This window comes from Gracilinanus agilis, chromosome 1, assembly GCF_016433145.1.
Source record: "Gracilinanus agilis isolate LMUSP501 chromosome 1, AgileGrace, whole genome shotgun sequence".
In the NCBI taxonomy this organism is placed as follows: Eukaryota; Metazoa; Chordata; class Mammalia; order Didelphimorphia; family Didelphidae; genus Gracilinanus; species Gracilinanus agilis.
This window is the reverse complement of record NC_058130.1, coordinates 132,860,315-132,887,362: the sequence shown is the minus strand read 5'-3', so window position 1 is coordinate 132,887,362 and position 27,048 is coordinate 132,860,315. Positions and strand designations below refer to the sequence as shown.

Below are 27,048 nucleotides of genomic sequence, written 5' to 3'. Positions count from 1 at the left end.
TTTCTTTTAATCCTAGCCACAGACTAAACACTCATTTTGGTCATAGAATGACTCCAATTCTGGCCATAGATTGGCCCAATTTTAACCCTAAACTGACCCCTAACTTGACCACAGACTGATGCCAGCCTAATGGATTAAATCCCTAAAATTAATTACAGCTTGAACCCTTTAACTAAGCACAAGTTATTTTTTTTTAAACCCTTGCCTTCAGTCTTAGAATTGATATTAAGTTTCAGTTGTAAGGCAGAAGAGCAGTAAGTAAGGGTGAGGAAATTGAGGTTAGGGATTAAGTGACTTGCTAATACTCACAAAGCTAGGAATTGTCTGGGGTCAGTTTTGAATTCTGGACCATAGTCTTCAGGTCTGGCTTTATCCACTGAACCACCTTGATACCCCCAAGCAGGATATCTTAAAACTATGCTGTATGTGTGAATAATAGAGTGTGGATCTTTCTGTATGACCTATTGCTTTGAACTTTGGGGAGAAAAAAATTCCCTCAAAACTACCTTCAGTCTGGCCAGCTGGTCAATGCCATTTAATGGGAAAGAGCCTCATTCTAGAAACATACAAGAAATAGATAGATGTGGGACAAACTATGCTGCTGATGTAGCAAGTATTCTGTAAATAGTTGGAACCAGTTAAAATTTCAGAGAGGATGAGATGACCCAGGAATCAAACTAGAGATGGTAAATGAGGGAGAGGAAGAGCTGAGTCCTAGTTACCCAAGAAGGAAGGCAGTCTTTGATGATCCCAACCCCTATGTTGTCAAAAACTCCAGCCCCTTGACTATGGGAAGGGAAATTACATTTCCCCATTTTGGAGATTGAGAGCAAAGCTGAAAGTGTAAGTAGGAAGGAAACCGAAAGTGGGGGCTGGTCCCCGTATAAGAACCCCAAGAGAGGGGGATGGCTGGTAAGAAAGACATTGCCAGAAGATGAGAGACGGGAGCTGGCGTGAGTCAATGGAATAGGGAGTGGGCTAATTGAGCCTCTGGAATCGAAGGGGGATTTTAGGATGAGGGGTGGAGAGACAGAATTGTGGGGGTCAAGGGGTTTGTGTTATAGAGCCAACGACCAAGGGAAAAGATTCCCTGAAATAATAATAAAAAGATAAAGTTGAAGGGGAAGAGAGAGGAGCTGACTGAGAAAATGAGAGGTGGGGCCCTGGATATACAGAAAGGGGTTTAGGGGCAGGCAGAGTGCCTTGCTCCCAAAAGAAGAAAATAGAGTTAGGGGCAGGAGGAAAGTATTTAAGGTCTGATACTATAGCCAAGGACTGAGTGGAAAAATCTGTTACACTTGGCATCATGAAGTCTAGGGGTCTAAGGAGTAAGAATAGGGTTTCCTAGGAGCCAGTTCAGCTTCTGTTCATAAAGCCCTTAGGTAAGTAGGTTTCTCCATTGAGTTTCAGGCTGTATGACTGCCATCACAAAAATTTGGATTCTTTGGAGGAGGAAAAGTAATGGTGCTAGACTTCCTCTGTTGGAATAGTATTAAACTGGGATTCAAGAACTAAAGATCATATTGGTCCCTCATCCCAAATGTAGGACTGGCTGGAAGACCAAGAGGAGTGATGAAACTTCAACTCTATTGATCCCACTCTCTGAAGAGCTTCCCATGCAACTGAAATGGGAGGAATAAGGCACCTTGGATACTGAAATCCAAGAGGTGGACAAGAAAATGGAGAAGGCAGAGGCTTAGGTTAAGATTTAAAGGGTGGGGTTCCTTATCTGGGGAGAAGGATGGTTAGGACAAAGACTAGGATGAGATCAAGGGCAGGGTTCTGATTTGTGTTTTGAGGAGAGTTGGGTAATTCTAGTGATAAGATTTCCTTTTACTTAAAGAAATGCCCCAGACCACCAATCCTTTCAAACCTCCTTCTCTCTACCCATTCCACTACTTCCTATTCCTGCCTTCTCCATCCTTCCCTTGAATCTTCTTTCCTCTTTCCCACCCTCTAACCCTGTCCTTCCAAAGTTTTCCCTTCCTCAGTCCTTTCTTTTAGCTTCCAACCTTTTCCTCTCTGATCCATACCTATCTTCCTTTCCTTAATCTTTAATTCTTTGTCTTTACCTAACCACCTTCCCATTACCCCTCCCTTCAGTCCTATACCTCTCTACTCCTTTCCAATTCTCACCACTCTTCCAAACCTTCATTTCTCTGACCCTGCAAAATTCACCCAAAGTATCACCCTCCTCTCTGATGTCCACCTTCTCCTTCTGACCCTATTCTTGGTCATTACTCTAACATCCACTTATCTTCTTTTCACCCCTCCAGCCCCTCTCCCTTGATATCTTCCACAACCCTTTCTTGTGGTCCTGCATGGCTTCCCCTCTCTCTACCTGGTCTGGCAATTTAAAAATTTAGCAAACTTTGAAGTACCTTCTCTGTGGAGAGCATGATGCTGGGTACTGAGGGTAGTATAAAAATTAAATAAAACAGACCTTGCTGTATGTCATCATGGAGCTCTTCCCTCCCTCTCTCTCTTTCTCTCTCTCTCATACACACACACACACACACACACACACACACAGAGGGACATATTCACATTTTAGCAATTCTTGTCCTCCAATTCCACTTCTCTACCTCTCAATCCCTATTCCTTTCTCCTTCCATACTTTCCCCATTATAACTCATTCTGTCTGTTCCCTGGATCACTTTTCAACCCCTGATATTCTAGATCAGGAGAGAATCCAATATATTATGGGAATTCTGAGCTCAATTTTACTGGACCCCCCCAGGTTTACCTGCTCCCCTCTCCAGTCAGGTGAAAGGGACAGCAAACTCATTGGTTTCTTGGGATTGAGAGGCCCTAGGATCCCTGGGCCAGACAAGTCCTGCTTCAAAGTCCATTAGAGTTGGGGCCATCTGCTCTCAATGTTTGTGGTGCTCCTCTTTAACAGCTTACTCACTCCTTTCTCCCCTATTCAGCTTTCCTTGATTTCATGTTCTCCTCTTTTTTCAAGGGTTTAGTCTCTTGCTGCTCTCCTTGCTCCTGGACAATGCTGTCATCTGGGGGTTCTCATGGCCCCGAGGGCAACCTCCCCATGATTTACTAGACTTGAGGAGTGAATTCAAGATCAGCCTGAGGCTTTCCAGAAAGTTGCTGTCAGAGATCCGGAGTATTGCCCATCTTTTTGTGAGTCATCAGAATCCAATTGACTGGGAAATAGAAAAACTCATTGAGGCTTGGTTGACAGGAGGTGGCCAAGGGAAGCTACCTTGGACAGCTCCCTCACTGATCATTTATTTCTTCTATAGGCAGATACACACCTGGTTGGGGTGTCCTTGGACTTCCTACCCCTGAGGGAACAATTTCCCAATGTCACCATGACACTCAAGACCTGGCTCCAACTTTCAGTGAGTTGGGGAAGAAATAGATATGCTGAATCAGGGTTGAGGCTGAAGAGGTTTTTGAAGTTGATGATGGGGTTAGGGTTTGGGTACGAGGATGATGATTGATGAGGGACTGAAGGAGGGGTAGGGATGAGACTGAGGTGGATAGGATAGGATGGAGGAAGGAAGGGAGTGAAAGGCTGGAATATGGAATGAAGATGAAGATAGGAGAGGGATGATGATGAAGGTATAGGATGTGTTTGGGAATGAAGGATGAATAAGAGTTTGGAGGAGTTGCATAGATGAGAGAACAAAGAAAGTGAGTTGGACTGGAGATAGACTTGGTATCTAGATGGTCTCATGATTGAGTCAAGGCCTTGGTCTAAGGGGGTTCTGTGTTGAGAACTTTTGACTCTCTGCCTTATCCCTATTTCCCTGTCTGATTCTTCCTTTCCCAGGACCCAGATCGACTTTGTTCCCTTTCTAGACTTCTGGACCACTTCCAGGTTCCTCTGAGAGAACTAAAGGGCCATCAGGGTTGGAAGGGTTCCTTGAGGAAAAGGCTGTGGATGGCTCAGCTGGACCTTCGGGACCTGCAGTCACATCTCCATTTCCAGGTGTGGCCACCTCTCCCTTGGCCCTCTAGAATCACTGATTTACTGAGAAACTCCCTGCTTTTACCTTGGTCTGTGTGGGGTTCTCTACATTCTTTGTCTCTTATCACAGATAAAAGTTAAAGGATACTGTGCTCTGGAGGATAAGGAAACCCAAGATCTGGAGAAGAGAGACTTAGAAAGATTTTCTCTCCCTGTGCACCAAGTCTCTTGGCCACAACTCCTGAGTACTTACCAGCTACTCAGATCTCTGGAGCTAGTCCTGGGCCGAGCCGTCCGGGATTTCCTGCTGCTCTCAAAGGGAATTGCTCACACACACAGTCCCTGACTACTCAAGAAGTACAGTTTTCAACCTAGGGGTGATGACTCCCTACTACTTACATCACCTTCCAGGATTGTATTCCTTTCTCCCTTATATTTGTTTTTCAACCTGAAGCTAATTTCCCTGCCCTGAGCCATTTGGGAGGGGGAGATCCCAGACTTCAACCCAAGTATCCTTCCTCTGCCAGTAATATCATCTCAGGGGAGGAGATGTGGCATATGCCCCTTTGGTTTTCTCCCTTCTCACCTTCTGAGCCCATTCCCATCCCATAATTTAAGAGGCCTTCAAGTTCAGTGAAGATATTTATTTGTTAGATATTTATTTTTTCAGGAAAATAGTGGTTGTATTTATTCTTTTTTGGAAAAAAATTTGAGGATGGTCTTCCTTCTGCTCCCTGGAGGAACCCAGAGAGTAAGATCAGATATTTCTTGGGGGACCTAATAATAAACACCTACAACCCCTTTTCTTCTCTTTCTTCTTTGAGCATATAAATCTTCTAGGTAGGTCCTATAGAAAAAAAGTATAGTTACCTGGAAATAGCCTATGAAAGGAGAAGCTACCAAGGGTTGGGGCTTCCCTTTTTGGGGATTAAGACACATGATTAGAAGTCGCTATGAGGTAGGGAGATCATCCCAGGCTTGAAGGTGATATTGGGGTCAGAGATCAGAGTAAAGGCAGGGAATGGTGGGAGAGGGGAGGGAAATTAGATTCATAGGTCTTCAGGTCACTGGGGCTTGGGCCGTCCCAGACGAGCCTGTAACTCTTGCATCATGCTGGGATGAGCGAGGCCAAACCTGAGGGAAGGAAGAGTATCACAGAGAATTAATAGGTCATGATTTGGAACCAGTAGTTGGTTCCTTTTTTCCTTCCTCATCCTCACCCTCTTTTCCTTACCCATGGCCTGGGGGCCGTTTCCTTGTTGGGACTGGGGTCCCCTCTGGCTTTAGGGGACTTGGCATTATAGTTTCCTCAGATTGGAGTAGTCTCAGTTTTGAGGGTGAGGACTCCAGAGCCTCATTATCATCACAGTCATCCTTCCTTGGAGCTGGTACCCTTCTAAAAGAGGGGCGGGATCGTCGATGGGAGGCATTTCTGGAGAGGAGAACTCGACTTCTGGGAATGGAGAGGTCCAGGCATGAACCAGGGATGGGAGCCTGTGGGAAAGCAAGAGAAAGGAAGCTTAGGATCATGTCAGAAGTTTGGCTCTAACTGGACCTTAGAATCTTGATGTCACTAGGCACTTAGCCATTAATATCAATAATGAGAATTTGAATTTTAAATATGTTTTACAATTATATAGCACTTTATAGTTCACAAAGTCTTTTCACATTATCTCACCTCACTCCAGTTGTTTTGGGCATCATCAGCAGGACCGGGTATAGGAGACAACATTAGAGCTATTGAATTGGTGGGTGCTGGGGCTTCTGTCTCCCTGTTTTCTGAAGCTTCCAGAGTTGCAGATTCCGTATCTGCAGCTTCCTCTGTTCCCTTGGCTTGACTAGACTTAGCTTTTTCTAAGTCCCAGACTCTTCCAGTCTTCTTACTGAATTCCCAGATTCCAGCAACTTCTGAGTCCTTGTCTCCATCTCTCCAGTCTGCTGCTTCCTTGGTCTCAGAGCATTCAGCAGGCTCCATCTCCTCCCTGTTTCCATCTTCCTGGCTTCCTGCCTCTTCTCTGTTCCCACTGTCTTCCATCTTCTCTGCCTCTAGCCCCCTGCCCCCATTAGCTTCTACTTTCTCCATAGATTGGTTGTCCATGGAATTTCTACCCCCTAAAGCATGACTCCCCCCAGTTTTGGCTTCTATCTCAGTTTCTTCCTCATATTGTCTCTCTTCCTCCAGGGGCCAGGTACTTTCAGAGTCCACATTCTGGCTTCCATCAACCTCTTTCTCTGTTTCCTTGTTTTCCTTGCCCTTTCCAGATTTTTCTTCTGACTTAATTTGCCCCTCCTTCATCTTCTCTTCCCTCACAAAGTCCCATTCCTTGTTGGTTATTGTCCTCTGTATCTCTGCTCCATGACAGAAGGCAAGTTTCTCTTTTTCACAGTTGCTCCCTGACTTCTCTTTCTCATCTATGCAGGATTCCTCAGTATCTACTGAGCCTGTTTCTTGGTCTCCCTCAGACTCTTTCTCTTCCCTCTCCCAGGTTTTCCTAACCTCTGATTCTTCAACTTGATCTCTCTCAGTCATTCCCTCAATTGCTTGACATTCTTTGGTTCCTTTAACCTTCCAGAAGCCTTTCTTTTCTTCCTCCAGAACTTCCTTGACTCCAACCTCTAATAAATTTAAATTTGGACTTTCTCTAGTCTCTGTTCTTTCCTGACAAATTTCCTCTTCTGAGTTCCAATCTCTTTTGATTTCCTTCCAGTCTCTCTTTACCTTTTGCTCTGTCTCCGGGCTTCTTCCAGCTACAACCTTCTTTAAATTTAGCCCTACTTTCTCACTTACTATCTCAGTATTCCATGGGCTTTCAGCATTTCCTTCCCAGCCTCCTTCAGCCTCTTTACTCAGTACTCTGCTGCTTTTATCCTCCCTCTCTTGACTTCCCTCAACCCCTTTCATCTCCTGGCTTCTTATGACCTCTCCTTCTGCCTCTCTATCCAGTGCTCTGCTTCTTTTATCCTCCCTCTCCTGACTTGCTTCAACCTCTTTTGTCTCCTGGCTTCTTATGACCTTTCCTTCTGCTTCCCAGTGTTCTTTACCTTCTGTCTCTTCCCCATCCTGGAGTTTTCTGACTTCAGACTCTTCCATTTTATGGCCTCTTTCAGTGTGTGCCTCTTGGCCTCCTCCCTCAAGCTCCTTCTCCCAAATTCTTCTGACCTCTTTCTCTTCCTTCTCTGGTTCTATTTTCTCAGACTGCTTGGCCCTCCAGTCTGTTTTAGCCTCTGCCTTTGGGGCTTCTTGCTGTTTGAATTCTTGGCTTCCCTCAGTTTCCCAAGCTCCCTTGTCTTCTCTAGTCTGGGGTATGAAAACTTTCTCATCTTTCCAGCCTCCCTTGTCTTCTATTTCTCTTACCTGGCCACTTTCAATGTCTGTTTCCATTATCTTCCAGGCTTTTACTAAGACTAAGTCCTGTTTTTTCACCACTTGGACATTTCTGTTCTCTGTGTTCTTAATATTTTGGGCACTATGGGCTTCCATCTTACAGCTCTCCAAGGTCTCTCTCTCTGGAATTCCGAATGGTTGCTCCTCTCTTTCTTTGGCATCTTCCTCCATTAGCTCTTTTTCTGTCTCTTGAGCTCTCCCAGTTTTTTCTTCCATGTTCCAATCTCCCCCAATCTCCTTAGGGCACTGGTCTTCCCTAACCTCCTCTGTTCCATAGCTTATCTCCAATTCTTGGCTTTTTTCCACCTCTGCTTCCCTCATTAAGTTGCCCCTGTCTGCCTTTTCTGGCCTTGTTACTAAAGTCTCATTGGAGTCAATGTCAAGTGTTCCCTCCCAGATTTTAGCTTCCCGAATGCCCTGGCTTCTAGTTTGCCCTGACTGACTCTCATAGATTTCCCTAGCTTCTCCCTCTAAGCCCCAACTTCTTTCAGCTTCCATCCCTGAATCTTTCACAATCTCCCTTTTTTCTAGGACCCAGAAGTCTGCCATTTCTTCCTCTCTCTCCCTCCTTTGAGTCCAGACTTGCTCTGAGGATGTATTTAACTCAGTCTCTTTCTCTTCATTGTTCTTCCTCTCCAAATCTCTCCCAACTGCCTCTTCTGTATCCCAGCCCCTTTGAATAACATCCAAGCCCCATTCTTTACTGATCTCCAGATCCTCTGCCTTCCAGACTTGCTCACCTTCTTTTTTTGGAATTATTTCTTTTGTCTTTGATTTTATCGATTCCCCGACCTCAGCTTTCTCCATGACTGAAGTTATTGAAACCTCAGCTTTTACAGCATTTTCTCTCTCAGTTTTTTCTCCTGGCTCCTGGACTCCTCGTAACTTTTCTATATCTATATTCTCGGGCTTTGTACATTGGACTTCCCAAGCCACTTCTTTTTCCGTACATCTGATCCCAATCTTCTCTGTCTCCCAAATTTTCTTGACCTCATGCTTCTCTAACTCCAGATTTTCAGGAGCTTCTACTTTCCCACTTTCCCCTAATTCTCTCCCCAAAGCTCCATCAGGTGCCTTCTTCATCTCATGACTTTTCCTGGTTTCCATTTCTATCTTCTGGCCATTTCCTGGCTCTCCTCTTGCCCTCTGTGCTTTCTTACCCTCTCTTGCTTCTTCCCAATCTCTAACATTTCCTTCTGCCTCCTGTGCTTCCCCATCCTGTTTGTCCTCCCAGATTAATCCATTCTCAGATTCCACCCCTGAGGCTATTAAAGCCCTTCCTTCTGGATCTCCCAGTTTAGACTCTTTGACTTCTTCCTTCTGTTCTTTCACTGGCTCAGTTTCCTCCCTTCTCCAGTAGTTCTCAGTCTTCCCTAAATTAACTTCCTTCTTATTGGACTCTTGGTTTTTCTCACCCTGTGCTTTTAGCTCTTTGACACTCTTTTCTTCTGAGGCAAGTTCTTCTGACCCCAAGTATCCTTCATCCAAGAGCCTTTTCTTTTCACATTCCGTAGTCTCTAACGTATCTACCTTTTGCTCTTGCTTGGGCTCTGTCCCCATCATACACGAAGCTCCTTGAACCTCTATCTTATACTTCCCTCTGATCTCTCCTTTATCCTCCTTGATTCCTTTGGAATTCTTATTGCTGCTGTCCCAATTTCTAAAGACCCTGGTTATCTCCTCATTCAGGTCTACCTCAACCTCTTTCCCTGTCTCCCAGATTCCCTCAGTCTCTGATTCCTGAATTTCCCCAGTCTTCTTTTCTTTCCCTTTTCCCCAAGTTTCTCTACATTCTGACCCTCCAGGGAAAAAAGTATCTTCCATATCTCTGCCGATGGTCACTTCCTTCCCTGCCAGTGCTTCCTTAGATTCTTCAGTTTGCTGGCTCCCTTCTTCAGTTCTTTCCTCATGCTCCTTCACCCTCCCCTCATCTCTCCTGCCGACCTTTCCCCCCTTCTCCTCTGCAGAGGGAACTGTGTCTCCTAAGAGGTAGGAAGCAAAGTTGCTTAGGGAGGCCTGGAATGAGAAAAGGAGGTAAGGGTGAGGTGTGAGGTCACAGAATAGAAAAGTGTAGTGACCCTCCCTCACCTCACTCTTTCTTCCAGATGCATCATGATTCTACAAAAGAAGAAACCATGGGTACCAGGTCAAGAAGAGTGAGGAGCTCAGTTGAGAGAGGTATTTCAGCAGAAGGCAGAGGTGGGGAGGCTCAAGGAGGGAGAGAGAGGGAGAAGAGAGAGAAAGCCCAAAGAGAAGGTTGTTGTAGTGAGAGGTCTGTGGAAAGTGGGGGAGGGAATTGGGAATAGTAAAGCAGGGAGGAAGGGAAAGGATAAGACAAACAGCAGACATTGTTTTAAAAAGTGTGTCTATGTTGAGGCTGAAGGCGATAGAAGAAAGATGAGACAGAAGTCTGAGTTTCCGGGAGGAAAAGGATCTCTTAGTGGGGACAAAGATCAGAGATCTTGTGGGGGTAAGAAATCTAATTCCCCAGAAGCATAGATCTAGAATTCTGGGATAGGGAAAGGGTGTTTGATCTCACACCTTAGGGAAATTGGTCTAAAGCCCTGGCATCTCCTTGCCCCTCTCACCAGAGCCTCCCTTAGGGTACGGTGCACCCCAGGGAAATGAAGCCTCAGGAGTTCCATCTGTCTGTTCTTTGTCCATCCAGAAAGCCTGCAATGATCTTCCCCTCCCCAGTCATCCTGTCTTCTCCCCGATGTTGCTACTTCCTTTTCTGCCCTGACCCCTCCCACTCAGCCCCAACACCACAGTCTATAAGTCCTGTCCCTCAATAAACATAAACCTGTGCCCTTCAACTTTAACTTGTCGAGCTATAGATTCACGAAGTACAGGCTGAAGGATATAAATTGGGGGATGGGAACTGGGGTTGGTGAAAAAAGAAAATAGCAGAAAGCTGTCAAGATTAGAGAGGGTGGAGATAAGAAACATATGGAAACTAAAGCTTTCGTGACTCAAAGCCTGTGCTAATACCTCAGCCATTTCCGCACCCCCTATCCCCAACTCAAACCACAGACCCCTATGGGAGAGGAAGTTGGGGTTTGTGGTTCCTGCTTCCATCTAAGATGAAGGACAGAGAGTGGGGGAAGGGGAAACAAATATAGTAAGTACAGTGAGTGTAATGCTTATTGGAAGCCAAGGCAAAGGTTACCAGCCCCACCTTATCCATAACTCCAGTTTTGCTATTTCAAGTTCCCAATGTGACCTACATGGACCCATGCTAACATCTAAGGCACTATGGGAATTGGAAGATATATGCTCACTCTAAGTCAAATAGAAGACTGAGTTCAGGAAATGGTAGCTTAGACAGAAGCAAAGGACTTCAAGGGACAGATGTCTCATTAGCCTAAGGGCTTCTTCTGGCTATTGGTTGCTGATGTGGATCTGATTCTTAAGAATAGTCCTGGGAGTCTGGATTTAAAAAAAAAGGGCTGAATCCCTTCCCCATCTGTCAAAGGCCACCAACAGATGGCAGTAGAGCTCAGAGTAGAATCACCCTACTGAGGACATCTGTATCATTTAACACAGCTTAATGACATCACCAGAACAAATAAAATGTGTTCCCTCTCTAACCAGGAAAAAACCAGATGTGAAAATCTGTACATCCCTATGTATGGGTGAGGGGGGTTTTCTTTATCATTCATTTTTTTTTTAACCCTTACCTTCGTCTTGGAGTCAATACTGTGTATTGGCTCCAAGGCAGAAGAGTGATAAGGGTAGGCAATGGAGATCAAGTGACTTGTCCAGGGTCACACAGCTGGGAAGTGTCTGAGGCCGGATTTGAACCTAGGACCTCCTGTCTCTAGGCCTGGCTCTCAATCCACTGAGCTACTCAGCTGCCCCCAGGCATTCATTTTGCTATGTTATTTAGTTATCTTTTCTTTTGAACTAATGTGTCTTCTAATTTGCCTAGTAAGAAAGAACATCAGTGCATAAGAGTTTATGATTTTGTATAGATGCTGAGCCAAAATGTGCCTTTAGCTCAGAGTTGCTTCCTTGGGAAAGTTCTGGCTTACAAAGTGATAGGGGGCAAGCTTAGGGAATTTGGAGCACTGAGCTTTTATGAGGGGTGATTAGAACACTTCCTGGGGCAGAGTGAGGGGCTCTTGACTGTATTTCAGTGCACTGGTAGATGTTAGGATCCTATGCCTATACTCTGGAAAGTGGAGTCCTGTTAGTAAATAGAATTTTTTAAGTCAGATTCAACAGGAAGGGCTGGGGCCTTGGGAGATTTAGAACCTTAATGAAAAGCATCATAATATGGTGAAAAGTGAATTGAATGCAGGAATTTGTTTTTTTACATGAATTTATATTTGCTACAAGGGTTCCCCCGCCCCCAAAGGGGAATGTAGAAAGAAAATGTTTTCATTAATTAAAAATACTTTAAAAATGCACTAAATTTGAAGTGAGAAGACCTAGATTTGAATCTTGGTGCTGCTACTTACCACATCTCTATGCTACAGGACTTACATAACTTCTGAGGTTCTTTCTAGCTCCAGATCTATGATCATTGGATCCAGCTCTAGACTCTAAGGACACCAACAAAACAGGTTGTTCGTTTTTGTTTTTTATTGGGGGGCAGTAGTGGTGCCCCTTAAGCAGTCAGGTAATATATCTGCTTCCCTTTATTTAATGCAGCCCCTAGCAGTGAACTGCAATTCAAGCACTATTGCAGTAAGATCCAAGTTCTGTTCCAATTCTAATTCAGTTTAATGAATGTAAAGGTAAGTATGATGCTATGGTAGTTTTTATTTTAAAACTAACTCTTCTGTCCCTTGAAAGAGCACTGAAATAGCTAACCCTGATGAATAGGGAAAATGGTCTTTAAAAGCTACTCAGAGTGCAACTTCAGTAAAAGCCATCAGATAGCAGGAGGGAACTTTGGGTTTAGCCACCCTGAACTCTTCTCTCTTTCTCACATGTTCTGTCTTCTGGCTCTGATCTCTGGCTTTGCACAAGAAAACACTCTTACCTCCTTCTAGGACCTGTTAAGTCTAGGCTTTACAATGGAAAAACATCATCATACAAAATTTCATAAATTTAGAATTGTCTCCTGCCTTTGTTCTCTAATAAATCTTTAATCTTCCACATTTGTGATCCCAAAGAAAAACACACTGGTATTATCATTTATATTTATTGTATGAAATTTAAATAAAAATATAGAATTAAATATCTGGCTATTTTTCTCTGGTTAAGAACAGAAAATCTCCACTTTGCTCATATGCAGGCAATAGCTGGATATTCCCAAAATACTTTTTAGTGATAATATTTAGGGAAACATACCCCCATTTGACACATTCAAAATCAATAGGAGACAGAAGAGAAATTGTACTACCAGGCTCCAATCTACTCCTTGGAGGATGAGAAAGCAGTTCACAAGAGAATTCAAGGTTAGAAATTGTCTCAGTTTTCTTGAAGGATAGCTACTTGCTGGCTGGCCCTCTCTCTCCAAGGGATCTCTACTTAGCTTTCTGTCATGTAGTCTCTCCATCAGGTCTTGCTGATTGAAGTCTCTTAGTACTTTGGTAGCAGGGTCTTTAACCTCTGGATACCCAAGACTGAGGGTGGCTATCCTTTACTTTTTTTTTTTTTTTTTTAAACCCTTACCTTCTGTTTTAGAATCAATACTATATATTGGTTCCATAGCAGAAGAGTAGTGAGGACTAGGCAATAGGGATTAAGTTGATTGTCCAGAGTCACCCAGCTGGGAAGTGTGTGAGGTCAAATTTGAACCTCTTCTCTAAGCCTGCCTTTCAATCCACTGAGTCACCTACCTGTCCCCTATCCTTTACTCCTAAATTACCAGAAGACTGAATATCATCTCAAATCTTTGTGCAGTCAGCTCACTACTATGTATCTTCTTTGGCTTGACTCTCTGGTACTTCTGCCTAGCATTTTAATATGTGCTAGTACCTCAGCAGGCTGTTCTGGTGTGCAACAGCAGTTCAATTGTTTTTTATTCAAAGATATTTTATTTTCCCAATTACATGTAACAGTCTTTTGTTTATAAATATCCTGCTCAATGAAATAATTAGTGACTTTCTAAAATAATCCTAACTTCACCTTCTAGTTCCATTTTTGTGGCACCTAAACAAAAACAAGGGGTTGGGGGTAGGTGGGTACCCAGATGTTTTTGGCTTTCATTTTTCCATTTATATTACCGAATAATTCATCTAGTATTCGCAGGTCATTGTGAATAAATGTACTGCTTTCAGAGCTCTGCTTACTGGGAAATAAAACATGTATATAGGTAATAGCATTTAACTAATGCTACTTTACAAATATTATCTAATTTTTAATCTTCACAGCAACCCTGGGAAAGAGAGATGATGCCATTATCTCCATTTCATGGATGCGGAAACTGAGGTCCTGTAAAAGACTGAACAGCTAGTAACTCTCTCAGAGCTGGATTTGATTGAACTCATGACTTTCTGACCTGAGAGTTCCAGGGTGCTGCTATCTTTTTGCCACCTAGATGTCTGAAGAAATGTTAACATTTATTTCTCCTTTTAAGATTTACAAATCACTTTCTTCACAGCAATCCATTAAAACTGTCCAGGTATAATCATCCCCATTTGCCATGTAAAGAAACTTGGCTCCAGAAGAGATAAAGCCATTTTCTCAAGGTCAGATAGCTAACTAAGGTCTTGGGAATTACCTTTGGGTCCTCTGCCTCCAGGTTCACTACTTGGTTCATCACAACTAGAGTGTGTTAAATTGCAAATGCGAGAGAACTGAGAGAGGTCCTTGAGAGTGCTGTGGAAAGACTGGGAGAGGAAGGAATCGCCTTCACTTCAAGCACTGTTTTATAGTTTTAAAGGTAAATGGTCGCTCCAGACCACGACGGGGGTGCAGAAAGTTCTGTTCCTGGCCAGTAGCTGGGAGCCGCCCCATCTCCTACAAGCACTGGACGTGCCGGAACCACTGCAAGGGTGGCCAAGATTCACGTCAGGCCCGATACTGCTTGGCAAGGCAGTCGGTGAGCTCGGCTTTGCCGCCGAATACCTGTCCGGCCGACCTGGTCTTGGGGTCAGTGATTTCACGCTCCGCCTCTGCCCTACTTTTCCTAAAGCCTAAGCTGCGGAATAGACTCAGAGAATGGCCAGGACGAACCAGGAAGTGAGGTATCACGTGATCAGACGTGCCCCGCGAAGATCATATGACGCTCAAACCGGTTTTTAATTGTTTTGTGTTCCGCTCAGATGACTGCAGACAGGCCGGCTGGTGCCTTCAGAGTGGTCTGCCTCGGCGCTGGCAACGTAGGTTTTCATAGACGTCAGTTACCACGTTCTGCAGCCTCAGGGGAGGAGAAAGGGCTCCCGAGAGGAGAGTGACTGGGTCGGCCAGCCGACCTGGGTCAGTGCTTTGTCCTTCCAAAGTGCAGTGTCTCTCCCAAGTCTGATGGGACCAACGTGATCTCCTGTCCCTCCAGGCTTTGACAGCTGATCCGCCGTATGACTCCAGACGCCACCATGGCGCCCACGGACTCCTGGCAACAGCATTCAGATTCAGAGAGTGAGTATTAACGCCCCAGGAGTTCCTCTGGGATTTAGTTTCTGGCATCTGATGTGCTGAGGGGCTGCACAGGCCAGAATAATGATGTGTGCCACCGAGACCACAGGGCTACATGTATGGTCATCCCCTTGTCAGTGAACAGGGTGAGGGATGGTGGTGGAAAGAGTGCTGACGTTTTAATCAGGAGAGGTCGGAATTCGAATTCTCCCTCAGCCTTCGTAGTCATCTATGCGAATTCTAGATTGTTGTTTCACCCCACAGGGCTTTTATCTTCCTCATCTATAAAATTTGTGTGAGGAGAGGACAAAATGACCCTTCTAAAGAATCATCCAAATCTAAATCTAGACTCTTGTGAATGCAGTAAATTCAACGACTTAGTGACTTGACTGTATTACACAGCTAAGGGAATATCAGAACTAGGGTTTGAATCCAGTTTTTTACCATAAGCTTATCATCCCATCCTCTCCCACCCCCCATTATACTTGCAGCTGTTCTTTTATGCCTAGCTCATTCCTTATGCCCATTTCACAGCATTGACCTTGAGGGCATGTCATATTTTGTATGTCTTCCCAGCACTCAGTTTAGATTCTGGCTTGTTTCGATCATGCTTGACTCTTCACAATCCTATTTAGAGTTTTCTTGGCAAAGATTCTGGAGTGGTTTCCCATTTCCTTCTCCAGCTCATTTTACAGATGAGGAACTGAGGCAGACAAAGGTTAAATGATTTGTCCAGGATCACACAGCTAAGAAATGTTTGAGGCCAAATTTGAACTCAGGAAAATAAGTCTTGCTGACTTAAGGTACCACCAAGTGTAGCTCCTATAAGTAAGTATAGTAAGAGCTTAATTTTGATAGATTGCTATTACATATCAGATGAGATTATGTGTATAAAACATTTGATAAGCCTTTAAAGCCAAAATAATATTTATAACCCAGCTATTATATGTAAAGTGGACTATTCATAGCACATAATGCTGCTGATTTGAGGACTGAAGTAAACTTATCTCCATTCACACATCCTATTCTTTCTCATTTTGGCTTCTCTCTGTTGTGTCCTATCTCTTCTTGTGGAAATGCTACTTGTTCTTCAAGACTTAAGTTTTTTTCTAAAACCTTCCTGGATTTCCCCACATTTGAAAAATAAATTTTTTTATCAGACCTCCCATACTTCTTTGTCCCCTTCTTATGCATTTATTATTTATTTTGAATTATAATTTATTTATATGTGTTACATCTTTTCTTTTAGGCAGTAAGTTCCATGAGAGTGAGGATAGCCTCTCATTTTTTTTTTAAATTTCCACAGGATATATTATACTGGATAAATAAATATTTTCTAAATTAAATCAAAGGTTCTTTCCCTTCCTTCCTCCCCCCCTCCCCCCCAGGAGAGGAGCTTCTCTCTGGCATGCCTGGTCAACCAGGGACTCAATCTGTCCACTGGAGAAACTTGATCAGTTTTTGGTGAGTGGCTATGGGAGTAATCAGACACAGGGGATAGAGGAGGTGGGGACCATAGTAGAGCCTAAGAGGAGGACTCAAATGGACATGGAGCTTGGTTGGGAGCAGAAAAAGTACAGAGAGGTTGAAGAAATAGAATGGATGGAGATTAGGGCAGAAGTTTGTCTAGGTACTAGGTCTAGTAGAGAATCTTTTACATAAGAAACTTCCTGGAAGAAGCTCAATCTAGGTCATTGTTGGCAAACTTATGGCACATGTGCCAGAGATGGCACACAGAGGGCTCTGTGGCCTTGTGTCCTCCTCCTCCTCAGTTTGTTACCAAAAAGGCAGAGGGACTCAGGTATTGCCTGACAACATTTTTTCATATCTCCCGTCCCTCTGCTCAGCAGCCCAATGGGAGTGCACATTCCCCTCCCCCTCTCCATCCAGGCTGAGGAGAACCTCCCTTCATCCACCCCTCTGCCCAGCAGCCCGGTGGGATCATTTTTTCAGCTGTGTGTGGGTAAGGGGCAGGGCATGCCCAGCACCTGGTGGGGTGGGGGTTGGGCACAGCACGTAGTCTCTAAAAGGTTTGGCATCACTGGTCTAGGTATATGCAGAATGAATGAATGAATGGGGTAAGGGCATCTACTCAGTGCTTCTTATAAGCAAAGCACTGTGCTGAACTCTGGGGATACTAGTAGAAAGGCAAGACAATCTGCTTTCTAAGAATTCACATTGTACTGGGGGAGACAACACAAAATATTAATATATGAACAGTTAAGTAGCAATTTAAGATTTTATATGTTCGAGCATGTTAGCTCACTTAACTCAGTCCATTCATTTTACAGATCAGGAAGGTGAAATCCATAGAGAAACTTAGTGGCACAACCAGTGCTTGGAAAGCAGTGGCTCTTTATAAAAAGTTAATGAATGAATGAATAAATTGGGACTAGGACTTGGGTCTCCTGATTCTAGACCTAGTCTTTCTTTCTCTATGCCACACAGACTTTAGAGACTTTTTTTTACATAGTCCAACCTTTTTTATATTTGAGGTTGATATTTGGAGAAATAGGTTAGTTTGGCCAAGTTTGTTGCAGTAGAGCTGAGACTGCAGTTCTACAGGACAGCAATAGACTATATGTCACAAAGCAGTACGTGCTAAGAATTAATTGATTAGTAGGACAGATAAGTCTCCTACATTATTGGAGCATGAAATATTGCTTCTGGGTGGGATGATCAAAGGAGCCTTCATGGAAGAGTAGGGAGGCAACCTGAACCTTTGAGAAATTGTAGAAAGAGGCAGGAAAAGTAGAGGGGAAAGAGATCACTGGGAGAGAGGAAAAACACTGGAAGCACTTTGTAAATAGTGAATTTTTGGTACCTGGGTTGTGATTTGGAGGGGCAAGCTGGTCTGAGAGAAATAGATAGCAGAAGGGGTTCAGGGTAAAGTTGGGAGGAAAAAGCTGTCTTCTGAGCACTGTTTCTCTTTTCATCTCTAGGCTCCTAGGTCTTTGCAACAACTTCTCCTATGTGGTGATGCTCAGTGCTGCACATGACATCCTCAGCCACCAGAGGGCACCTGGAAATCACAGCCATGTGAGTTGCCAACAGGGCCTTAGATTTAAAGCTGGAAGGGAATAAGCATCATCTAGATCAGGGGTCGGCAACCTTTTTGGCCGTGAGAGCCATAAATGCCACATTTTTTAAAATATAATTTCATGAAAGCCGTACAGTGCTCACAGTGTGCGCTCCTGTAACAGCGCCTGAAAAAAAAAATTGACTTTATGGCTCCTGCAGAAAGAGCCGTATCTGGCCCTCAAAAGAGCCAGATATGGGGGGGCAGCTGGGTAGCTCAGTGGATTGAGAGCCAGGCCTAGAGACAGGAGGTCCTAGGTTCAAATCCGGCCTCAGACACTGCCCAGTTGTGTGACCCTGGGCAAGTCACTTGACCCCCATTGCCTACCCTTACCAATCTTCCACCTATGGGTCAATACACAGAAGTTAAGGGTTTAAAATAAAATAAAAAAATTAAAAAAAAAAAAAAGAGCCAGATATGGCTCAAGAGCCATACGTTGCGGACCCCTGCTCTAGATTCTAGACATTCCAGACAATGGAGGTTCATACTTATTTTTCAGGGGGGAAAGGGAGCCCATAGACACTGACCCACAATTAGACATTGAATTACTGGCAAGAACAGCATTCATTCATTGATTTATGTAGCAAATTGAGCACTAACTATGCTAATCTGACAAAATGATCAATGACTATGCTATGGGGGTATGTACAGAGAAATTAAAATGTAACCTATGCCCTCCAGAAGCCTAAATTATTTACATTTTTAAAATGTTAAACTTTTAACATAATAGAATAATAATAACAGTTTATTTCCTATGTCATTTTCCCATCTATTATACTCACAAAGTTTTGTTGCTAGTTCTTTCTATTGTCATTTTTGTTGTCAATGAGTGTTTTATCCATTCAATTTTATCTTCATATTGCTATTTTATACAACTTATGCATTTACATTACATTTTATTTATTTAAACCCTTACCTTCTGTCTTTAGAATTGTTACTAAGTATCAATTCCAAGGCAGAAGAGCAGTAAGGGCTAGTCATTTAGCATTAAGTGATTTGCCCAGGGTTATAAAGCCAGGAAGTGTCCTGAGGCTAGATTTGAACTCTTCCTGTCTTCAGGCCTGGCTTTCTGTCCACTGAGCCACCTACTTGCTCCCCACATTTAATTTTATAATTTTTAGATTTCTGTCAATTTGTTAGTTATAATGTAGTGCCTCACTTTTTAAATTCTGCCACAACATACTTTCTTCTGTTGATGTAGTAGAAACATCACTAATTTTGGTATCAGAAGCCTGGGCTTTAAATCTTAGCTCTGATACTTGCTAGTTATGTGTTACTATAAGTTAACTCTGTAAGATTTAGTTTCCCTAGATGTAAAGTGGGACGATGCTTTGTACTGCCATTCTCACAGGATTTAATTCAGTTCAGTTTTCACGAAGTATCTGTTTAGTTCCTGCTCCTCAGAAGCTTACCTTTAGGGGGAATGGAGGCAGCTAGGTGGCTCAGTGGAGCCTAGAGTCGGGAAGACCTTCCTTCAAATCTGACCTCAGATATTCACTAGCTGTGTGACCACAGTCACTTGACCACTTGACCTCTTTTTGCCTTAATCAACTAGAGGAGGAAATGGCAAACTACTTATCAACCTGAAAATAAAGAAGACCACCAAAGTAGCAACAAGGGCCTTTATTCAGGATGAAGGAACTGCAGTTCATGGTCAGCACACAACATGGGAGAGTGTAGGAGTGCCCACTCTGAGACAGAAGGAGTGAGTTTAAATAAACTTCAAAAGGGAAGAATGTTCTGAAGAGGCAGTAGTGGGGAGAAATGACTAACATTTGGCTGAGATTAGAGGCTCTAGATGTGATTAAAGTCTGATTAAATCAAAGGCTCTAGAGGTGGTAAATTTCTAGAGATAGCGTGTAAGACTGGCTCCAACCAGGTCAATGAGGTCAAGGTAGCCTGCATTTGACACACACTAGTATCTTTGCCAAGAAAAGACCCCCAGACAGGATCACGAAGAATCATGCATAGACTGAACAAGGGGAGAGGAGTGCAGGTGTAACATGAAGGTTACTTTCTTAATAATGAAATGGAGGTTTCATAGAACACATGATGCTAGGATAGAGTAGGAATAAGGCTTTGGCAGGGATGGGGCAGACATGGATGTACATGAAGGGATCGAAAGTGGTGACCAGAGAAAGGAACTTTTTACCCCTGAATCTCTGATTCTGAATAGATTCCCTAGAGCAATAAGTTGTCACTTGGCATACCCTTCTCTGTTGTAGTGGGATTTGATTATTCTCTCTGATAGAGGTGGAAAGCCTAGGATGGGTAGTGGAGATTAGATAGCTCTCCCATCCTTCCTAAAAGTCAAGGTTGAAGAGTGGAATACTGGGATTTGGCTAATTATAAAATATGAAGTTTGAAGTACTTAATCTTCAGTCTTTAGTTTCATCACTTTGCCCTATTTCTAGACCCAAAATTGAGTAGATTACCTTCCCCAAGGTTGGGAGGAGTATCACTCAGGTAGGCTGCTCTGAGGTAAATGCTTTCAATTTAAACTTATACTCTATAAAGGAGTAGCAGTTAACTGGATAACTGAGACTTTTCCTTTCTTCATTCAGGTGGATCCAGAGCCAACACCCACTCCTCAAAACAGTACATCCAGATATGATTGCAACCCTTTGTCTACAGCTGTGAGTATTGTTTGTGATTCCCTAAATTGTTCTGCTCCAGCCCCCATTTCACCTCATTTTTTAAAAGGTCCTCTAGATCTGAGTGCTCTGCCCTTGCAGCAACCAAAGGAAGTTGCTCTCCCTTTTCCATACAAGACTTTTACAAGTCCCTAGGGCCCTGGCCCTATCCAAGGATTCAGAATGAAGTCTTATTTATAATTTCTATCCTAGGCTGTCCTCCTGGCTGACATTCTGCCTACATTCATTATCAAGTTGCTCGCTCCTCTTGGCCTTCACTTGCTGCCCTACAGGTCTGAAACACATAGGGGAAGGGGTAGAACTGAAAGGAAGGAAGTGAGAGAAGATGGTCTATTAGTGTGACTTTAGGCAAGCCATTTAGTTTGTCTAGACCTCAGTTTCTTCATTTGTGAAATAAGATTGGAGAAAATGATTTCTAAAGTTCCTTTCAGCTCTAAACTCTATGACTGCATGGAACTGCACTGGCCTGGGAGACCTGAGCTCTCATCCCAGCTCTATGTCTAGTTGTATACCCTTGAGCAAATCACTTATCTTTTGTCTTCAGTTTCCACCTCTTTAAAATAGAAAGTTTGGACTAGGTGGTTGCTAAGATCTCTTCTACTTCCTAATGATTTTAAGATGGAATCTGGGTAGTAATAGAGAGGAAGAGAAGTGGAATACTGGAAACAGGTCAGAAAGGCCACATTCTAAGTATTAAGGAGGATTAAAATTGGATGAGGAGAAAGGACTAACTGACCTTCTTCCTGTCTAGCCCTCGAGTTATCCTTTGTGGGGCCTGTGCTGCTGGTAGCTTCCTTCTGGTGGCCTTTTCCCAGGAAGTTGTGACCAGCCTAAGTGGTGAGTTGTGTATTTAGGAGACCTAGACCACAGGAGGTTTTAAGTTGGTACAATTTGGGGTGGCAGGGTTGGGGCAAGATGATATTACAAGGTTAGGGCAACATGAAGAGAAATATTTGTTCAGTTTCATAGGGCTGACCACTCTCTATCCCCACCTTCCTGTCTCTAGGTGTGGTCCTGGCCAGTATTTCCTCTGGGCTGGGGGAGATAACCTTTCTAGCCCTTACTGCCTTTTACCCCAGGTAAATGGAGGGAAGGGAGAGTCTGAGACAGGATGTTCTGAGATGAGACACATAGCAGTCACGCTAATCTCTCTCCTATCTGTACTTCTTGGTTGTCTCCTTTTCAGGGAGGTGGTTTCCTGGTGGTCCTCAGGCACTGGGGGGGCAGGGCTATTGGGGGCCCTGTCCTACCTTGGTCTGACCCTGGTCGGTCTTTCCCCTGGAAATGCCCTACTTTCTATGCTAGGCCTCCCTGTTCTCCTGCTGGCCAGGTGAGTTTCTTTTCCTGCTTCAACTTTTTTTAACTCTCCTTGGAAAGTGGTAAAGGAATATGAGTCAGAGAAAGGGAAAAAAACCTTTAGACTCTCTTCTTTTTTCTTTCCTCCAGTTACTTTCTGCTGCTGAAGTCCCCAGACTCATTGGCTTCCCAGAGAGATGGGGTTCTTGAGACCTCTGCTCAACAGCCCCTCATATCAGAAGAGAGCTCAAAGCCCCGTGAGTGAGTTGGTTGTCTCACTAAGCTTAGGAGACAGCCTGGTATACACACTTATTCTGTGACCTTAGTCAATTTAGTCACACACTTTAGATCTACTCTCTCCTTTTGGGCAAATGGAAATAAAGCTCTGGTTCACAGGGGCATTGGAGGCATCATAAGGTCAAACAGAAGAACATTGTGGAAACTAGAAATCATTGCATGAAGTTAGGAATTATTATTTTGACTAATAATAACTTATATATGTGGTACAATGAAAAGAGCCTGTGATTGGAGTCAAGGAATCTGGATTTTTAAATCCCAGTTCTGTTAACTATTTGTTTAACTTGGATTTTTTCATCTATAAATTGAGGGTTTTAGACTAGGTGGCCCCTAAAGTCCTTTCCAGCTCTAAGCCTATAATCCTTTTAGGCTTCTTTTTTAAAAATACATATTTTATTACTAATAAACATCAACAAATATAAACATTTCAGTGAACAGAGAAAAACAAAAAAGGGAATTTTACATGAAACTGTAAACTTTTGTTATGTACATTTTGTCCTTTTTTCCCCCTACTATGTACATCTTGGATTTAAAAAAAAATAGTCCAAATTTAACATGGTAGTTCTGACATTGCCTTTTTTTGTCTACGGACCCTTTTTCTGGGGCCTTCTCATCAAGACGGTAAGAGATGAATTTCTCCCTAATTCACCTCTCTCTTCCCAACAGGCCTCAACTTCAATGTGAACCTCTCTTTCAGTGAAAGGTGGAATGTCTTCAAGGTATGGGGAAAAGGGTTAGGAGATAAGATTATATTACTTTTGTGGTGGAGTGTATAAATGGATGGGTCAGTCATGGGGGTTGCTGCTTTAGTGTCTCATCCAGAGAGCCATCAGGCCTAGAGCTGGATCTAAGTTTGCATCAAAAGCTCACCCTTGTTAACCTCTTAATCCTCTAGGGTCTACTGAAATATATTGTTCCCTTGGCTCTGGTTTATTTTGCTGAGTATTTTATCAACCAGGGACTGGTGAGTATGGAGATATGGGGAAGGCAAATGAGGAAAAGGGAGTGTGGGTGGGGATTAATGATTGGGGAGTAAGGAGGAAGCATTCTCCATCTCCTTATCTGCCTCTCTCCCTAGTTTGAGCTCCTTTTCTTCAGAAACACATCGATGACCCACTCACAGCAGTACCGATGGTGAGACTAGAAGTGGGGGTAGGGTGACTAACGGGGGCCATTTCTTTTGAGGAGCTTGGTTGGTCACATAGAAGTGGGGGGGCCCTTTTTAGTGATCTGGTCTTCACAGGTACCAAATGCTATACCAAGCTGGAGTCTTTGTCTCTCGATCCTCTCTCCACTGCTGCCATTTCCGTTACATTTGGATATTATCAGTGCTTCAGGTGGGATGTTTAGTTCTCTTTGGAAATCTCTCCTTTCCTCCATCCTTTCCTTATTTCCCAGTTTCTCATGTATTTGTTAACTTAGAAAAAACGCAGAACTATTAAATAGTTATAAAACCACTCTTTAATCAAGGGAAAGGAAGATGAGGGCTACCTGGCCTCTTATGCAGAGCTGGGCCTTGTGCAGAGTCTAAAGGAACACTGCTTCGCTCTGCTCCCTGATCCCCCTGGGAGTACCACCGCACTAGATGACGATTCCCCCCCCCAACAAAGGAAATTGGGGAACTTATATACCATTTGGGAAGATCCAGGGGCTGGGGAAGATGATTGACATTATATTGACCGGACACAATCCAGCTAGAGAAAGGGATCATAGCTAGAGGCTAGGGGGTAGGGGAAAGGGACTGCTTACACAATGGATCCTAAAGGATGGTCCCTGCCCAGGTGTGTCTTCCTGGGAAGGGTCTTTGATACGAAGGGGAAGACTACCTAGGACAAAAGGGTATTTAGCATTTACCCTAGGGTCCATTATTCAGTCTGCAACTGCTAGCCTGAGATTCCTTTCAGGGTGGATTCTCACTGGAACAGGGGACCAGCACAAGCTTTGGGGGTCTCCAACCTACAAACTATTTCTAAACTTGGGGTTCATCATACCTCACTAAGCTACAAGTTTGGGGTCTCTAGATTCCATGTCGACATATTTATCATTCATTTGACTTTTTGAGACTATTGCTAGTTGAAAACTGGACTTTGATTCAGGAGACCAGCTGTGCTAGTAACTTGTTATGGGCTAAGTCATATCACTTCTGCTTTTATTCATCTTGAAAATGGGGATATTGAATAATTCTTTTTTTTTGTCATCATCAAAGGATTGTTGTAGGGAGAGTACTCCATAAGTGGGAGACTAGTATTAATGAAAAGGTTTTATTGAACCCTCTCCAGTGAGTCCTTCTTTTTAGCTCCTGGAACCCTGTTGAAATTCATTACTACAGTCTATCCTTTTCCTTTTGAGGGTTATGCCCTTCCCTACTCATTGATTCTGTTGCTAACATCCAGCTCTCTTCTTTTTTTCCATTTGTCCCTAAACAGTTTCTGAATCTGGGCTTCCTGATGTCGGCAGTATGGTTCGGGTTCCTTCCCAGCATCTATCTTGTTTTCCTGATCATTCTGTATGAGGGATTCTTGGGTGGGGCTGCCTATGTCAACACCTTCCACAACATTGCAGTAGAGGTCAGCTGGAGTTGGGGGGGGGGGGCGGGATCTGGGCAAGGAGGAAGAAATAGGCTCTTAGAATATAAAGGCCTGAGGGAACAGGGTCTCTAGTCTGTATGGTCAATTGTTGCTCCTTACTTTTTTGTGAGTCTGGAGTACCTTGGCACTGACTTACTATTCTATGGAAGCTAGGAAGCAGAGGGGAAAGAAATGGTGGGGGAGGGGGAAACACAAAATGGGGATTTCTTTTGAGTGACCTTTCCTTTGCTCCTTCTAGACCAACGATGAGCACCGGGAATTTGCCATGTCAACTGCCTGCATAGCAGATACCTTAGGGATCTCTCTGTCAGGGGCTTTGGCCTTGCCTCTGCATGATTTCCTGTGCCAGAGTCATTGACACTTGCCTCATCTTTGGAGCCCTTCATGTAGACTGGAAACAGAATCAGCTAGAGGAGATACTCCACTGTTCTACAGAACCCTCCCCTGGAATTGGATTCAAGAGACTTAATGAATGTGCTTGTTACAGTGGGGCCAAGTGAATGGTTGAAGATTCTGGAAGAATGTCCAAGAAGATTCATAATTTATCTTCGGCCTCCAAACCGAGCTTGCACTATCAGACTTTCAGTCAAGTGCACCTTCATGCCCTTCCATTAACAAAGTATTTTATCCAATACCTCCCTGTCCTGTTTCCACAAAAGGAATGTAGATATGCATGAAGCATAAGAGGGTCAGCAGATGTATTTGGGAGTCAAAAGGAGTACTCAGCTAAGGGGAACCAAGGAGGGTTAGGCTGTCATCTAAATGCTGATGTGGTAGGTTTTTATGATACTAACTAGTCTTTTGGGGGTGGAGCTTCCACCACCGGCACTCAAAATAATCATTCCTTACCAATGAATAGCATAAACCTGTTTTTGTTTCATCTAGGATAAGGGTATACAATGGTTCCTAGGTGCCACATGGCTATGGGTTTTCAAACAACCCCACCACCACTACCAAGTTCCTTTCCCAGTTTTCTCCTTATTCTTTCTCTATAATTAACACTACAGGACTAGTCCTATTGGAGTGATTATCATACCTCCCTAATAAGATGCACTAAAGTGTCCATTAAAATGATCTAAGATGCTACTTTGGACTGTTTTGCCTTTAGGAGAAAACAATCATTTTTTATAAAAATAGCTACATTTTTTTTTACTTATATCTTTTTATCCCAGAGAAAATGTCCAAACAAAAATCCCATAACTGCTTTTAATGTAGTATTTACATTTGAAAGATCCAGGATTTTTGTTAAACATGAAGATTCATTTCACTTACAGTTCTTAAGAGTTTTTATACTTCACTAGATAGCTTTTGCTGTGGTTAGAAATTTTCACTTTCTATTGGCCAACCTTCTGTTAATGAGCTTAGCCTTAGCTCAGTTGATACTCTCTTGATCAACTCATGCTTGACCCCTTTTCAGCTTGGAAGGCCCAGCAAGTTTTTATAGGTAAAGAAACTTAAGTTCCTTAGAGGTTTAGGGATTTGATCTAAACCCTAGCTAGTAAAGTTTTAGAGCCAGGACTAGAATTCAGGTCTTCCAACTCCTAAGTTGAATTCTAGGTTCTTTTATACTATGCCATTTCCCTTACAGGGTCTGCAATACAATATGATCAAAGGAAATTGGTCATGTTCTTGATCTTTATCATTCAAGTCTTATGTTACAATGTTTACATTATCATAGATATGTTAAGTCAAGAAATTATTTTGATAAATGAAATTGATATTCTAATATGAATTGGAATTTTTAAACTGATAAAAATCCTCATATTCAATCATTACCATGATACCTCCAATGACTTTGTCCCAGCTATAAAAAGCTCACCAGATAGAACAATCTTTCATGTGTTTATAATAATTGAAGCTTTACAGAATTCTTTTCCCCATACCTACTTTGTGATTTAAGGAATCATCACAAAACTTGAGGTTTTATAAAGCACTTTTTAGTGTTTCTCTATTCATACTTAATCTAAGTAGAAAGTGTGAATTAACATAAATTGAAAGAGGAGGATAGAGCTTAGGGCAATGGACTTTTTGTGGGAAGACCACACTAGGCTTGGTGTCAGGAGACTTATACCAGATGTTCCTCTGTGACCTGAGGTAGAGCATTTAAAATCCCAAGGTTTGTTTGCTCATCTGTAAAATGAAGGGTTTGGATGAGATGTTCTCTAATGTGACCAGCTCTAGATCTCATGAAATCTGTTGAAAGAAATCATGATAATGTTCTTACTTTAAAATGCCTACAGTATAGTAACAATTTTAATAACAAGAATTGACTAATCCCTACAGTGTTC

General features: G+C 43.1%; 3 protein-coding genes across 3 annotated transcripts in view; 2 read left to right on the top strand and 1 right to left on the bottom strand.

Annotated features, from left to right (window-relative positions):
* The first annotated feature begins 2,810 nt into the window (after positions 1-2,810).
* Positions 2,811-4,732, top strand: IL27 (interleukin 27). The gene is given in 5 exon segments (XM_044656967.1): positions 2,811-2,920; positions 2,922-3,138; positions 3,261-3,359; positions 3,794-3,952; positions 4,062-4,732. Coding segments are annotated over 5 exon segments (735 nt in total). The 5' UTR covers positions 2,811-2,876; the 3' UTR covers positions 4,278-4,732.
* On the bottom strand, positions 4,086-10,118 carry APOBR (apolipoprotein B receptor). The gene is made up of 4 exons (XM_044656957.1): positions 9,905-10,118; positions 5,610-9,332; positions 5,166-5,425; positions 4,086-5,065 (listed from the first exon to the last, which is right to left on the bottom strand). Exons 1-4 carry the CDS (start codon positions 9,959-9,961, stop codon positions 4,996-4,998), a joined length of 4,110 nt encoding a protein of 1,369 aa, XP_044512892.1. The 5' UTR covers positions 9,962-10,118; the 3' UTR covers positions 4,086-4,995.
* Positions 10,119-17,437: 7,319 nt separating this feature from the next.
* The window catches only part of CLN3 (CLN3 lysosomal/endosomal transmembrane protein, battenin), a 10,978-nt gene continuing 1,367 nt past the window's right edge, over positions 17,438-27,048 (top strand). The window contains exons 1-13 of the mRNA XM_044657062.1: positions 17,438-17,885; positions 20,490-20,561; positions 20,772-20,851; positions 21,331-21,416; positions 21,586-21,658; positions 21,766-21,909; positions 22,026-22,132; positions 22,839-22,891; positions 23,068-23,136; positions 23,251-23,306; positions 23,416-23,509; positions 24,599-24,739; positions 24,999-26,876. Of these exons, the coding sequence (XP_044512997.1) occupies positions 17,826-17,885; positions 20,490-20,561; positions 20,772-20,851; positions 21,331-21,416; positions 21,586-21,658; positions 21,766-21,909; positions 22,026-22,132; positions 22,839-22,891; positions 23,068-23,136; positions 23,251-23,306; positions 23,416-23,509; positions 24,599-24,739; positions 24,999-25,118 (1,155 nt within the window). The 5' untranslated portion in view covers positions 17,438-17,825 and the 3' untranslated portion in view covers positions 25,119-26,876. The remainder of the gene's footprint in view (positions 17,886-20,489; positions 20,562-20,771; positions 20,852-21,330; positions 21,417-21,585; positions 21,659-21,765; positions 21,910-22,025; positions 22,133-22,838; positions 22,892-23,067; positions 23,137-23,250; positions 23,307-23,415; positions 23,510-24,598; positions 24,740-24,998; positions 26,877-27,048) is intronic.